Here is a 17,019-nt window from a genome sequence, read left to right as displayed (position 1 = left end):
ACCATCCATATCGACCTGGTCATCTAGGTCATGACCTGAATAAGGATCACTATCTGATCCAATATTAAAGTCAGGATTATCCATCTGTCCCTCATACATCGTGCCTTTATGCATTTCCTGGAGTATGGTTTCAGCCTCCATAGTAAACTGCAATTCTTTGTTGTTCAACCAGTGAAGCTGAAAGTTGTGTTGGACATCACCATCTGTATTGACTACTGGTAAAAGTGGTATATCTAAGAATACAATAATCATATAATTAGTTTCCATGACAACTGGCAAAAGTGGAGAATTTTAAGGTGAAATAGTAATATAATTAGTTTCCATGACAACTGGCAAAAGTGGAGAATTTTAAGGTGAAATAGTAATATAATTAGTTTCCATGACAACTGGTAAAAGTGGTACATGTATATCTAAATGTACAATAGTAATAAATTGTTTTTAAATGTCATTTTGGGGCCTTTTATAGCTTGCTAAAAGGTATGGGTTTTGCTCATTGTTAATAATGGACAATAATTATTGTAAATTTCATGGGAAAACTTAAACCATGAATTTAAATGTTCAACAAAGTATAAATTTTTTATAAGCTTTTACACAAACTTCTGCAAAACCAGGAAATCAATTATCCACGAAACTACAAATTTCCCTCAATCCATGAAATTTGTATCAACGAAATTTAAAGAACTATTAATACTAACTAGATGAGTGTGTGAGGCTTACCTGTTTCTGGGTTAATACTGCCTGCCAAATGGAAATGAAGAGTAGGACATACTCCATTCTGATGAATGGCAAACTTATGAAAGTCATGGACACTTAGAGAAGTACCCATACTGTCTAAATGTGGTACACTCATTACTGTTTCTGGTCCAAACTTATGGTGCTTTCTTCTCTTGTGAATCGCATGTCTGAAATAATATAATTTTTCATCATTAGTTTAATTCATTTTAAGCCTGTCCAGAGCGACTTTATAAAGAAAGCTACTTTATTTTATAAACTCCTACGATAGGATTTTAACACTAAGGTGATATAAATCAAAAGATGTAAGAAGCTAATCTTACATTTACTTTTAAATGGAAATGCATAAAATAACAGTATTTAACAGATTGTCTCCCTTGTCTGATTAACACCAGTTTATTTCTAAGATAATAGATTGTTTGATTTATACATCAAAGTTTATTCAAAATACTTTAAATTTGTATACCAATACAATTTCACATCAAAAAAAGATCCTGTAAAAAGGAAAATTCACCATTTCAACATATATCAAATGAGTATTTAATTGACTTGATGAACAATTTTTTAATGTTTTCTGATTATGATAACTATACATTATTTCTAGCTGAAAGAGAACAACAAGGTTGTTACATTAAATTTAACATCAACAAAAAATCTATAAATACTTTTAAACATATTTTGCTGAAAGTGAAAGTAACATAGTGATTTACAATTATGTCATAACCCAAACTGAGGTGGTGAGGTAAGAAATAGCTTTATTGCTAGCATGTATATCTGGCCACTATCCAGAAGAATTGTATTTCTAGCTGAAATGATTGCTGACTTTTAACTGGTAATATCCTGGTATAGGTAGATTCTCTGGTAATAGAATGGGTAAAAGCAGTGCACCCACACCCGTACTACAGACAAAGTCTGTTGTATCATTGCATTGTTTTTCACATGACAGGAGTCTTTTCATAAATGTCAGAATTTAAATTTAACATTCTGCTTAATCGCATAGTATTCATTTTACTTTGTAGCTGATAGAGCAATAATACAACAAAGTCTGACTGGCCTTCTCTTATATTAAAAGACAAAGTATTGTCATGATTGTAGAATGTAGAGTAATGATTTTTTCAGATTGGAAAGGCAGTGGTCATTGGTAAGAAAATAGTGTCTGAGGCCTATGAATAACCTTTTTTTAAGAGGAATAGCTGATCACAAAATGTATGACAGGCTAATGGATTAAATTTTAGATCTATACTCAACAACAAAAGAAAATGACATTCTACTAATCAAATGCACTTTGGATTAATTTTGGCTAGTTTTATAAATGGCATTTGTTTTCCTCTTCTAACAAAAATAAGAAGATCATAGTATCATAGTAAATGTCTTTAAGATCTAAAATTATAAATCCTTTCAGTTTAGGGTTTGCTACTTAAAGTAAAAAAAAATCTCTAGCTTCAAAAACCTTATATTAGCACAAAATAGGTATATCATGGCAATAGGTAATTGTAGGTTGTGATACAGGATATGGGCAGTGCATTTGGTCAGAGTATTCTAAAATAAAAGAAGGTTGCAATAACTAGCAATTAATAGAATTAAAACCTTGACATTGTGGCTTCAGTTTTACTGAGGAACAAGCTCCTGGCTGACATTGAGTACTGTGTCGTAATTGAGCCACCTTGTTCAAAATTTCCTAACGACAACCTAGCCCTGTTGCCTAGAGACCTAGTCTTTTGAGTGAAGGTATCAGAAAAGTCAGCTGACTTCCTCTTTGAGTCAATTGATAAACTATTTTTAGAGTCAGCAGAGGAACTCCTCTGTTTAGGTCTAATTCTAAACAGTTTTGTGGAATCAGAAATGTCAGCTTTATTTTGTTGAACAACATAGTCTGAGTTTATTGACGTAATCTTAGTAGGAGAAGTCGGTGAATCCATTGATGATTTACTGATTGGTGATAATGGTGTGGTGGATGTGTCACTTAACACAGACTGATTATCTGCACTGTCTAAAGAATCAGGCTCAGAGATACAGATATAACTATCACTGTCGGAAATTATTTCAGCAAATGTTGATATGTCTGCTTTCTTTTCTGGTTTGATACTTTTTGTTATCTCTTTAATTTTATTTAGTTTTAACTTTGAACTGCTTCTGTAATAAACAGACATACAAAGAAAATAACCTACCTTCATATTAAAACATGCTAAATAACTAAACTAGTGGATAAAATAAATCATAAAATTCAATTTAAATAAACATAATCATTCAATATGGAGAAGTTTTTAAAATAAAATGAATTGCATGTCTTTAATTTTTTTACTAAATATTCTGGACTTTATTTTGAACCTTGTAATGACTGTTCACAGTTATGAAATACTTGAGTACATTCATTCATGAACAATTAGTAAAACTTTTAAAATATTCAGTTTCATTTTTCAAAGCATAGCAATAAGTCAATAAGATTTCAAATATAAGTGTCAGATGCCTTAAAACATACAACATGTACAAGGGATAATGCAAAAAATTAGGATATTTTACAGAATTGACATGAATCCAAACAAATGTATTCATTTTTTTTTCCATTATCTCTGAAAAATATTGTATCTGGTACAAGGATCTGGAATTTTTTCACACAATTTCGGTAATTTTGAGAGGACATAAAAGTTGGGCCTCATTTTCAAACTGTCGAAATTATTCACACTAGATTCATAGCATCGACGAACTTGTGTTGACTGTTTCATCGCATTTACTTCATGAATTTTCTTACCGCTTTTCTAAAAACGTTCAAGAACAGTTAATGGAATGCAACAGTTTAAATTGAAATGATTTTAATGACTAAAAAACGGTAAATTTCTCAGACATCGCTAACATTTCTTTCAATTTTGAAGACGAAATTAAAACCCGAAGTTTTACGACAATACTAAAGTACGAGTAATTCGAGATTCATTTCAGGAATTCATTCTATTTATATTAAATCAAATATTGACAGGAAATCACAGGATTTTAAATTTTATTACCTTTAAATGTGTTTGATTATAACATATAATAGTTGCATTCCTTTAATTTAGCATTTTACAAATTAAGTGTCTAATCAGGTGAAGACAATTTCACACATGCGTATTACATAGTTAATAAAGCACACGTTTGACTCGTGAAAAATTACTTTTCCTGTGTAAATTAAATCAAGTTTTAATTTTAAATCAGAATTGTAGATTGTCTTTGCTGTAAAGAAATTGAATAAAGAAGAAAGTTGTCATTGAATTTTAATTTCTTTGTAATATTAGTTCTGAGCTTGTGATCAATGTCAGGTGTGAATTAAAAACACAGGTAAAAAGTGATTTGTGATCATTAGCCAATATTTCCCGTAGGAATTAATATGGTTATTAGGACGGCCCTCGGGATTATCATACTATACTGGAGTGGCAGTTTTATTACAGGAAAGGGATTACATAACAAAAACAAGTGCAAAATGGCGATAAAGAAACCTGATCTCAATGAAATGACAGAAATTAGTTCTGTAAAAAAAATTAATTTGTCCTAAATCCCAATCTGCCGTTTAGGACAAATAGCTTTCAGTTTAGGACATGACTGTCAAATATGACTGTTTTCAGGCCCTTGATCTGGTACAAAGTACAACAAATCTACAAATAACAACAATCCTAAACTTAAACATGCAAATGAAGGTCACTGATTTAACACTAAAACTTAGAAATGTGCCTCTCACAAATATCCAACACAATGGAACAAGTGTCTTATATCTGGATATTAGTAAACTGTGCTAAAGCTGAATGTATAATATAATAGTTTGTTAGTAAACCACAAACTCAATGGTTTTTATAGGTTATTAGCTATATAATAAACTGTTAGAGCTACAAAGCAAAACTTTCCCAGCTAAAATTAACAACATATCCTAATAAACCAATTTTGTACTACCTGGCTAAATGCATTATAAAGCAAATTAACAGCACACTCAATATCCTTAAAACCATGTTAGCGCATATAATGCAATCTGTATGAAAATATACACTTCAATCATTTTAAATGTCCATTTCTTACACTGAGTTTTATTTCACAGATGAAATGAATTTTTGGACATACACACCTGATGGTTTTCAATCTTTGCATGAAACGTTTCTTATGTCTGTGTGTATGATATTTAGGATCAAATGATGCACTAGGATCAAACTGTTCTAAATCCACTAATCCATCATCTGGGAGCACTGTCTCTATCCATAGTCGACAGACGTTGTCAGCACAAGACGATACTAGCATGTTAGCTACAGATCCCCTGAAATGTAATATTGTTGTATGAACAAAAATAAAACTTGGCTTTTCTGCTATATTCCATACTTGTTCATCTTATATTATCTCTATCAAAAATATCTTATTGACATTTTTTTCTTTTTTTATTCATTTCACAATGTTTTACAATGAAAAAAGTTTTCAAAGTCCCAAGCCTGAAATTTCGGCAAAAATCAGCGGAGCAGAACCAAATGTAAACTTAATCTGTAACTCATAATAGTGGACTCACATACTAAAAATCAGCTCAATATGTGAAGGTATTTAAAAGAGTCTGTATAACTGGGTCAATATCCCAAATGCGCCTCAAATTGAGGAACACAAAAGTTGTGCGTAAACAGAAAATCTCTGTGTAGTGATATTGGACATGTTTCTATTTTTAACAAGTGAATGAGCTTAACCATTTGTGTTGATTTGGAAAGTAGAGGACCATAGAATAAATGTGTAAAAACTATGGATTTATTATAAAATGTATGCAAAGTATTAAATTTTCCAAAAACTTATTGTGAGAAAAAAGGGATTTTTTAATACAAGGAGCCGCATCACGAAAGGATTTTCCGGGGGTGCTAATTTACGGAAAAATGAATCCCACTTTGTACCCCGAAAAATTTAACCACATATGGGAAAATGTCTTAGCTTCGAAACGAGCCATCATACATATCCAAGTTTACGATATGGACTGAGCTACAGAAGAAAATATTATCCATACCGCCTTTGGGAAATCAATTACACATACTGACCCAACTGTTCGTTGTGGAATGACGGAATGACGGATAAGGGTAAAACTATATGGTCAGACAACTTTGTTAAAGAGCCTGTGTTGCTCACCTGCATCTTCAACAATGGCCACTTTTTAGTACAAATCAGCATTAAAGGGGAACAACTCTATCATGAGTTTACTGACAATTTCAGTAATGTTGACATATTTGCAGATCTTATCCACCTGATATTTTTTTCCTTTTTAAAGTTTCTATTTATCTATTGTAGTTTTCGAGATAATAGGCATAAAATGCAAAAAACTGTAAAAAAATTAACACCAAAGGGCAATAACTCCAAAACATGTTGACTGAAGATTTCTGCCATTATGGCTCTTTTGTAGATCTTGTCTTGCTGATCATTTGTGCTTTTTTAATAAAGTTTCTATCTATCTATTACAGTTTTTAAGATAATAGGCAATAATGGGAAAAATCGTCATTAAAGGGCTAATTTTAAACTTCAATAAGAAGTCAACTAACGATTTTGTTCATGGTGACTTATTCATCATTTGTAGATCTTGTCTTGTTCATCATTTTTGCTTAGTATTGTTTCTATCTATCCACCCATAATAGTTTTTAAGATATTAGGCAAAAAAGGGCAATAACTCTAATAAGGAGTCAACTGACATTTTTAGTCATGTTGACTTATTAGAAGATCTTGTCTTGCTGATCTTTTTTGCTTGTCAAAGTTTCTGTCTACCAATTATAATTTTCGAAATAATAGGAAAAACGGATGATGCCCCCGCTTGCATATAATGTTATAAAGGAGCATAACTCAAGAACGATAAAAGTGACGCCACCCAAATTCGAACCTGATCTGTATTTAGTAGTAATAAGCATTTTGTATAAGTTTCATGACATTTGGTTGAGGCAAACTAAAGTATTTGGGACATACGTACGGTTGATGTACGGGCGGACAAGGGTAGCACTTAATGCCCCCTCCAGTGATGGCAGAGGCATAAACATTTTTAAAAAGTAAAATTCGTCATTTAAGGGCAATAACTCCTATTAGAAGTAGTCTGACAGTTTTAATGAACATTTTTGTTCCAGACAGAATTTCTCTATTCAAAATAATAGGTAAAACTTGCATTTTACCCCTTTGTTCTATTTTTAGCAATGTTGGCCATCTTGGTTAGCTGTAGGGGTCTTCTGACACATTTTATAACTAGATACTCCAATGATGATTGTGGCCAAGTTTGGTTAAATTTGGCCCAGTAGTTTCAAAGGAGGAAGATTTTTGTAAAAGTTAACAGATGACGATGGACGATGAGGGAAGACGGACGCAAAGTGATGAGAAAAGCTCAATTGGCCTTTCCGCTAGATGAGCTAAATAAGTAGGAACATATCAACAAAACAAAGATGCCAACTAATGACCAGCACTAAGCCAATCCTGATTATTTTTAAAAAGGATACAAAAGCTAAATGGCAATCAAAAACTGATTTTATACATGGAAAATTGTCACACTACCAGTAATTATCATAAACAGAACCAAGTAATGCATGTACAAACCTCGGCATAAATTTGCTAGTTTTTCTCCAAGAAAATCCTGTAACGGTCCTAGGGTGTGCCACATATACAAAGGAATAATGTAGCTCTTCTTTCTTAGGACTTATTAAACTGTCCCCTCTTGATAAGGCTGATGGAAAAGATACTGTAAAAAAAGCATATATTCAATAAATCATGTCCGGTATTTTAACATGTAAAAATAACTTCTTTTTTAAAAAAATTTCTGTAATAAAATCAATAGACAATAGGCATCTTTAAGGTTATTGAATAAGTTTTTGTAATGTTCAATATTTATGCTAAATACTGATCATCAATGTTTATCTAAAATATTTGTTTCTCTTCTCTTTTAACTTTGCTGAAATGAATGATGATGGATGATGGATTGGTGTCCAGTGGCAAATATTACATAATATCAGGACAAGAAAATGTTAATCTGATATCAATATGAACCCTGTTTGTATTAGACTGGTCAATACAATAAACCAGATTTAGCATGCTAGCCAACTAGGTAACAATCAGCATGCAAGACAAGTCACCCATCACAGACACATATTCTGACTCTGAACCGACCAGTCTTTGCTCTTACTCCTAAAATTGTGTGTGCTTAGGGAAGAAACAGCCAAATACTGATGCACATTTGCTGAAAAGGCACTTAAGACTTATTATCAAAACAGTGCAAGAAGTATGAATACATGTATTAGGGATGTTAAATCTTTGGCATTTTGGTCATATAAATGACAGGCCATATTTCCAAAATTTTGCTGACAGGTCATAGTGTCCACTATGCCTGCTGACAGGCCATAATTTCCATTATGTTTTATGACAGGATGTAAGGTGCACAATGTTGCTGATAGGCCATATTGTCAACTGCACAAAAATATTCTTCTCTCTACAAAATACTCACTTTTTCTGTCCTCATACCAAATCTTCACTAGACGATCATTCTGAAAAAGTAATTATTTTTATCAATATAACCCACTGCTATCCGAGATGCTTCACAGAAACTACTTCTATTACTAGATAGTTTTATCCTTTATTTTCCCGCATTTTGAGGACACAAAAGAGGTGACCAATTGTGTGCTACCTAATGAATTCTAAAATGCTTCTGTAAGCATTAACTTTGATGTAAATACATTAAAAGACCTAGAAAGCTAAATGACATGTGAACTGCAGCTAGATCAGATTTTTAAGTGATGACTTCAAGTAAGGGTTTAAAAGACAAGATACTGAACAGCTTTCATAGTTCTTAGTTTACAATACAAGGACCATTTTAATATCTGGTAAGCTAGGACTTGCAGCAGAAGCTTGTCCATCTGTCGACAATCAGGTGATTTTTATGGAAGATATTACAGGACTGTGTTTATGTTTTTACTGCCATGTAATTTTATGGATGCAAAAAACAAATCAGGGTAATGAGATAATGACAACACTATACTATGCATCTGCACATTTGTGAAAAAAAGATGTTCTAATAGTCATTATCTCCCTGACTTGGTTTTTATCCATACAATGTAATTTCTCCAACTTGGCAAATATTTAATCATCTTAATCAAGAAAACAGTTGTGCTGAAGTGCAGCCCAGTAGATAGACACACCAATTTACTGTTTTCTCAAATAGTATGTAAAGAACTGTCCACTTAATGTACTACTGACCTGTCCAGCAGAGGCAAACAACAGTCCATCATGGGAGTACTTCAGGAAATAAACAGGAGAAGCTGGTCTGTCAAAATAATATACAACAACAAATTTAGACGTCAATTTTTTAGATTAACTGAACATAATTTATAGTGGAAAACATTTATATCATTTAAGCATATGCATTGTAGACTAGTGGCAATCTGATTAAAATCTGATGTATTGATACGCTGCGGGTGGAAAGTATCGTAGCGAAAACTAACAGCTGATTTTAATGAGATTGAGACTAGTGGGTAATTATAGAAATCCCCTTAATCTGTAATCCTAATTCACATTTTGATGATTTGATGGCTCAATTTTAAAGGATGATCCAGATTTGCATTTAATTAGTGTCTGGGTAAATATTCTCCAAACATACTGTGATTGTTTTTTCTCTGTTCATTAATTGCGAGAATACCTTGTTGGTATCCTGTTCCTAATAACTATCTAATCATTTTCAATGTGCCTCAAAGGAATGAGCTGAATACAAAATCTCCTTTCTCAAGATACACTTCAAGAAACCTTCAAATCAGTATAACAGATGATAAAATCTTACTTAATCAAGATCCACTCCAAAAATATTTCAAAGAAGTTAGTAACAAGATGAGTGAATCTGACTTAATTCTCCACATAAATTCCTAGAAATCTCTAAATCAGTACACCTAGATATATAGAATAATGACATTTTTGTTTTTGAAACTGACTTTTTCAGCAAGAATATTAAAAGCCGGGAAGGGCAAACTGATATTTAAGCTGATATAGTTAGTATAAAAAAATAAAATGCCATTATTATTTTTATCAGCAACTTGTTTTAATAATATGTTTTTGGTTTTTTTTTAATATATATGAAATAATAAAAGTTATCAAAACTATTTTAAAGGGTATAAAACTTTGCGATGGTTGTTCAGTTGTATGAATGAAGTCGATGCATTTCATTTATAAATTGACACAGATGGACATGAAATTGATTTTGCTGCACTGTTACATTACTTCATTGTCTTAAACATTGGAGTATCAAGTCCTGTCCATGATCTAAAAAAAATATTATGCAGTAGGATCAAAGGGAAAATGTGCAAATTATCAATAAAATAAATCTTACTCATTTCTCCAAATACATTCCAAGAAACCTGCAAATCAGTGCACCAAGATGGCAAAATCTTACATAATTTTCCAAATACTCTTAACACACTCTAGGAAACCTCCAGATCATTTCACCAAGATAAAAAAATCTTACTTTAAAATTATCCCATTACTGCATCATTCAAAGAAATCTCCAAATCAGTACATGAAGATGATAAAATCTTACTTGATACTCCAGATGCAGTCCCACACTGGAAGTGAATCCTCATCATAAGGATGGTGTACCTTCCCCTCCTCCTCATGGTCTCCTACAGAAAACTTTACGCTCTTGTTTTCTTCATCATGTTGCTCATGATCCAGGTGCCATATCTGGATAACATCCCCTCCTGTCAGAAGACGTGATCCTGCACACAAAAAAAAAACCCAACATTATCAGATTTGGATATTATATTTTACATTTTCCCTCTTTTGAGTTTTTCTTTTTTTTTATTATGGAACCATACTGTAAATACATTCTTATATGAAGGTACATCTGCAATATTTACATTGTATCTCAAAGATATAATTTCATACCAGACTTTACCTTTTTGGTTACATATGAAACTGTTGAATAAAGGCACTGAAAAGAGGACCAGGTACAATATTTTTAACTGCATCACTTCACATCTCAACACTTTACCTTCAAGATTCCAGCTTAGACAGTTAATCAAACTTTCTGCTTCAAACAATGCTGTCTGATACCACTGATAGTCCAATTTCTACAAACAAACAATTTAAAACATACTTCAAACTGTTACAAACTACAATATAAAAAAACTTACAAATTCATCTGTTTATAAGAAAAAATGCTTAATCTAAAAAAAATCTTACTTTTAATGTGCCAAAAAAGTTAGAGTCTACTTCTTTAAAATACATGTACAGTCTACAATGTCTAGTCTGGTAATTATGCTCATAGGTTTTGTGAACATATTGTACTTTTGTGATGAATGAAATTACAAGCCAGCATCCTAGATAAATAGGGTCACCATAAAAATAAATGGGGAATGTGTCCATGGGACACAGATGATGCCCCCACTTGCATATAACATTATAAAGGGATATAACTCTAGAACGGTAAAAGTGACGCCACCAAAATTCAAACTTGATCTGTGTTTTGTGGTAATAAGCATTGTGTATAATAACATTTGGTTGAGGCAAACTAAAGTTAGAGAACGGAAACCAATTTTGGGACGTATGGACGTACGTACGTACATACGGACGGACTGACAAGGGTAAAACTTAATGCCCACTCCCCAACGGTGAGGGCATAAAAACATCCATTTGAAAACATAATTGAATCTAATAATGTTATACATAAAAGGATGGAATGATTTAATATGGCTTGTAGGTACCATAGAGCTGCTCGAGTGTTGTATTCATTATCAAATTTTGTACAATACATGGTTAATAATTTGAACAATATTTAAATCTGACTTTGTATGTTATCATTTTAAATTAATAAACAAAGCATTGCTATGAGAACATAATTCAATGTCAGAGATTAAGATCTTTAAGGATGTTCGCTACTCTGTTTCAAAATAACAAGCTTTTTAAAAGACTCTTTAAAATTTAGACTGATAGTATATAAATAATGGAACTGAAAAAAAACAGAAAAAAATGAAGGGTCTGTGTGCTTGTTTTTGAGATATAAGCCATTGAAAATTTGGAGGGAAATGATTCTCTCTAGATTTTCCATACTATTAACATTGGCACCTTTTTTCTTTCAAAAAGTATGAAAAAATAACAAGGATTTTACAAGTTTTAAAAATATGGCTTTTTAAACTATATGTTATAAAACTATGAAAAGAAAAGTAGGGCTTAGTGGTCAAATTTTGTAATGGCAATACATGGATAAAATCAGAGGATTCCGAATATCTGACAAAAATTCAAAAACAAGAGGAGCAAACATCCTTAAACAATCATTCTTGTACCTTTATAATGTAAGGCTCAACTTTGTGGTGTTTTTTTAATGTAACTTGTTTGAAATCATAGTGATAAACATAAGATACATATAATATATTATTTATTTCTAGTTTTGGATTCATTTATGAAATAACAGGTTAGCATTTATATATCAAAGACATTCAATCATATGAAAATTAAAGAAGAGTATATGGTGTTAATAAAGACAAATAATTTTAGAATTCTTCAATCCTTTACAGAAATCATTACACAGCTTGGTATATTGTGAAGACACCTGTTTATTGTTTAAAACTGTATGTTGTCCTCTAGATGTCTTTTGATTATTTTTGTCATTGGGTTGCTGATTCACTAATGTATACTATGTATCTCCTTTTATTCATAAGAAATCTTATGCAGACATTTCACTGTTATGAGAGTAGCATATATAGCATACATAAAAAAAAACAAAAAATAGTCTAACAAATCATTACTATCAGGGGTCAATTTTTACAGTTTCAGGCATATTGGTACTTGCATTTTTGAAGATCTGGTATTTCTGAAAATTTTAACAATGGAAGTTTTTTCTAACTTTAATAGATTTTTAAGTTAATAGGGTAATTCGGTTAAGAAGCCAGTGACAAACAATGCACCAGAGAGTGATACATATTTCTTACAAATAACTGTAATTTTAAAATATGTATAATATTTGGGTAATTTTTATATCAAATGAAAGCTTAAGGACTTTGCATCACTGTAGAACCCTTGGTGAACGTTTGTTTTGAATAACTAAAAAAAATTGAAAATAGTAAGGAATATTTTGCCAGTTTTTCTAAATATTAGAAGTACTTCTATTCGTATCTGAAAATCTTGGAAGAAATGCAATTAAACTTAAGTTGATTTGTTTTTAAAATTGTCATTTAAGTGTGATAACTCCCATAAGCAAATGTCTGATAATTTTGGTACAAATGGTAAGTTGGTAGAGCTTGTCACCTGAAGATTTTTGCTGGTCAGATTTTCTATAGCTATTATAGTTTTCAAGAAACTAAACAATTACCAGTCTTGTACCATTATGTTTTATTTTGGCCCTTGGTTCCTTTTTGTTGAGGAAGCAGATTAGTAGAATAAAATTAAAATCCAATACTAACCATTCAAAAATATGTCAAAATTTGAATACATGAATTCTGCAAGTATTTTTCAATTTAGTAGTGACAATTAAAAAAATTTCAATCAGAAATAAATTCAAATTAATTTTGGAAAACTGAGATTTGTATAAAATAATCATTGTCTGCATGCTAGCACTGTAAGAATTTTCTTGTATGATGAAGTTTTTCTGTAAGAGAAATTCATGGTTAAATTTATCCAGAAACTAACTGAAGAGGGTCGTGACAAATATGACTCATAACAAAGATGAATGATTGTTGTTTGCTTTATGTCCAGTGGCAATTATTTCATGCATGGTTGGGACGAACAAAGAATGTAAAGCTTAGTCTTATACAGATTTATGGTAAGGCAAATTTATTAAAGTAAAGCATTCAGTATTCAGTCAAAGAATTAATAAAGAAGACAAAACTGACTCTTGCCCAATATAGCTAAGTATCAAAGCATAATCTAGCTAATTTATAGCTATGACATCATAGCTAAAATCAAAGCATGGTCTAGCCAGTGATTTACAAACCTTTCCAAAACGATGATTCTGTATAAATATAATCACATCTTTATATAAAAGGAGCTTCCTTTGATGATTTTATAATATAAAATAAACTTATGTAAATTCACTACTAAACTGGGTAAATGACTAAATGATACACTTGTACTGCTTTTGAAAGTATTATCATGCAAAACTGACTTTTTATATTGATATATACATGTATATGCATAAAAACATAAGCTCATGCAACCATGCACCTAGATGAATCAGGCCTTCCTGAAGTTTATTCAATTGATCAAAATAATGCATTTACATTCCAACTTTCAGTTGATAACATAGTGGATATACTTCATATAAAATGACTAATCAAAGATACAAGGCATATACTTTTGTATACAAGACACACCTTTGATAAGACTCATTAGTTACAATCTAATCAAATACAAGGATGGAAAGCATTAAAAACAGAAATTCCAAAAAGTTGTGCTAAATAAGGCCAGGGCAATCTATACCGGGGGTAAAAACACATTAATAGTGTTTTGAATAATTCAACATTTTAAAACCAGTAAATTTACAGAAATATAAAACAATGTTTTTTTTTCAGTTGTAAAATCTCTGTTCTCATTTATTTGGCCAAAAGTGGCAGGAATTAATTCTTAAATTAAACAATTATTGTTAAAGCGTTCAATCAATAGATATGTTTTGATTGACACAATTTGAGCAAGAGTTACTACCCTTTTGTCACCATGTTGGAGGTCTAAGTGCACAAATTCCTTCATAAATCAGCCAAATTCAACTTGTTATAGGGACAGCTAGACTTAAGAAAAAGAGGTTTTCTGAACAATTTTTATTTCTTTTAGCCTTGCTTCTATTTATCACTTTGAACAAGTAAGGATCTTTAATCAGACTTGTGTGTATTGCATCGATATCAAACCTTCATCCCTCAAATTCTTTTTTTTTTTGCATTTTTTTTCTTCCAGAAATGTAATAAAATGATCCGCTGGGGCGCAGCTTGATACGACCGCAGAGGTCGAACCCTGAACAGTTGGGGCAAGTATGGACACAACATTCAAGCTTGATACAGCACTGAATTTGGATTGTAATTAAATATTTGACACAGCATAGGTTTCTGACACAGAATGAAAGTGGTCTAAGAACTTAAAAATTTTCAATTTACCTATTCATACATGTGATGGACTGTGAAACTCAGATCAGGAGATTGGGAAATTTTGGTCAGGAGATTAGGACTCAGATCAGGAGGTTTTTAATCGACATTAATTTTGTTGTAAATGTAACCGTGTGCTGTAAAAATGGTCTTTTAAAGTGTGTTTTCTTCAACTTTCCAACCAATTTATTATGTTTATAGTACCCTTGTACTTATAAAGTTTCTCCATCTTTATATTCTACATGTTCAATCTAACATTGTTTTTTTCCAGTATGTTCTTTAAATTTTTTACTTCATATTCTATAAAACAATCATTGCAACCAGAACATTTGTTTAGCTGTCTGCAAATAGTTTTTATTTTTTTTTTTTTTCTCTTGCAAATAGTTTTTATTTGCAAACTCAGAAATTCATTCTATCTGTAAAGTTAGGGTCATAGTTATTATAAAAATTTCAATTTAAGCCTTAAAAGGAAGTATAGAATCCTCAAATAATTTTCAAATTATTATTTTTTTATTTGTCCTAAGACATTTAAAATCATTTAATAACCATCCTTTTATGATTATTTGTTCAATTTATATTTTATTTATATTCTTTTATAAATTTTCATTATTAAAAGGAAAGTAACTTAAAACAGGATAAATCAAGGGAAGTAACCCAATAAATACACAGTTTTTGTTACACAACGGCAGTTAGCCTGAGGTAAAAATCGTTGCTTACCAGTATGTTTGACACCCAAGCTGACAAGTGAAGCCATATAATTATGCATGTTAATTGATTTACAGGTAAAATATAACTTCAGGTAATGTCAGTTACACCAGATGCCTGAGATGTTATGTTGGGCAGAAATTTTTCATTCATGAAAAATTTCCATTCATGAAAAATTTCATACACAGGATTTTTTCAACGGAGGGGGGGAGGAGACCCCTGAAAACGGGATTATTGTACTCCCGTCGGGAGGTTCACATGTATGCCTATTCAAACCATATCATTATTATTTGCTTTTATATATAAATCAGAAATAACCAATTTAAAATGGAAAATGTTAAAGAAAAAAAAGGAAAAAAAAAATCCCCCCCCCCAATTTTTTGAACCCCCTTATGATTTATCGCCCCCAAACTCAATCCCAGCTTTCCCTTTGTGGTATGGTACCTTGCAGTACAATTTCAGAGAGATTCATACACTTGAACACAAGTTATTGTCTGGAAACTAGAAAAATGCTTGTTTTTTGGCCCCTTTTTGGCCCCAAATTCCTAAACGTTTAGGGCAATTACCCCCAAACTCAATTCCAGCTTTCCCTTTGTGATATGGAACCTTGCAGTACAATTTCATAAAGATCCATACACTTACACACAAGTTATTGTCCTGAAACTAGAAAAATGCATGTTTTTTTTTGCCCTTTTATGGCCCCTAATTACTAAAATTTTGAGGGAAAACCCCCAAAATCAATCCCAGCCTTCCCTTTGTGATATGGAACCTTGTAGTACAATTTCATAAAGATCCATACACTTACAAACAAGTTATTGTCATGAAACTAGAAAAATGCTTGTTTTTTGCCCCTTTTTGGCCCCTAATTCCTAATATTTGGAGGAAATTACCCCAAAAATCAATCCCAGTATTCCCTTTGTGATATGGAACCTTGTAGTACAATTTCATAAAGATCCATACACTTACAAACAAGTTATTGTCATGAAACTAGAAAAATGCTTGTTTTTTGCCCCTTTTTGGCCCCTAATTCCTAAAATTTGGAGACAATTACCCCCAAAATCAATCCCAGCATTCCCTTTGTGATATGGAACCTTGTGGTACAATGTCAGAGAGATCCATACACTTACACACAAGTTATGTCTGGAAGTTACAAAAATGCTTATTTTTGGCCCCTTTTGGCCCCTAATTCCTTAACTGTTAGTACCATAACCCCCAAAATCAATCCCCACCTTCCTTTTGTGGTATTGAACCTTATGGTAAAATTTCAATGAGATCCATTCACTTAAACTAAAGTTAGAGTGCGAAAACTAATGTGTATTCGGACGACGACGCCGAACGACGCCGACGACGCCAACGTCATACCAATATACGACCACAAAAATTTTTTTGCGGTCGTATAAAAACCATAAATTGATAATTATCTTATTTCAATTCCTGAATAAAGATGCTCAAAACATAAAAGTTCTATAAAACTTTCAAATCAGGAATGACTTAATTTTACCTCCGATACCTGAATATATGTTAAAGCCAT

General features: G+C 31.7%; 1 protein-coding gene across 2 annotated transcripts in view; it reads right to left on the bottom strand.

Annotated features, from left to right (window-relative positions):
* Window positions 1-17,019, bottom strand: part of LOC127734032 (dmX-like protein 2) — a 132,442-nt gene that overhangs the window by 99,223 nt on the left and 16,200 nt on the right. For both annotated transcript variants that reach the window (XM_052243591.1, XM_052243590.1), the window contains 8 exons: window positions 10,709-10,787; window positions 10,256-10,433; window positions 8,929-8,995; window positions 8,180-8,219; window positions 7,279-7,420; window positions 4,817-5,002; window positions 718-902; window positions 3-233 (listed from right to left, as the gene is read on the bottom strand). In XM_052243591.1, coding sequence (XP_052099551.1) covers window positions 3-233; window positions 718-902; window positions 4,817-5,002; window positions 7,279-7,420; window positions 8,180-8,219; window positions 8,929-8,995; window positions 10,256-10,433; window positions 10,709-10,787 — 1,108 coding nt within the window. The remainder of the gene's footprint in view (window positions 1-2; window positions 234-717; window positions 903-4,816; window positions 5,003-7,278; window positions 7,421-8,179; window positions 8,220-8,928; window positions 8,996-10,255; window positions 10,434-10,708; window positions 10,788-17,019) is intronic.

Source organism: Mytilus californianus, unplaced genomic scaffold (assembly GCF_021869535.1).
Source record: "Mytilus californianus isolate M0D057914Y unplaced genomic scaffold, xbMytCali1.0.p SCAF_3, whole genome shotgun sequence".
Lineage (NCBI taxonomy): Eukaryota > Metazoa > Mollusca > Bivalvia > Mytilida > Mytilidae > Mytilus > Mytilus californianus.
The sequence above is the reverse complement of the archived record's forward strand: the minus strand, read 5'-3'. Positions and strand labels throughout refer to the sequence as shown.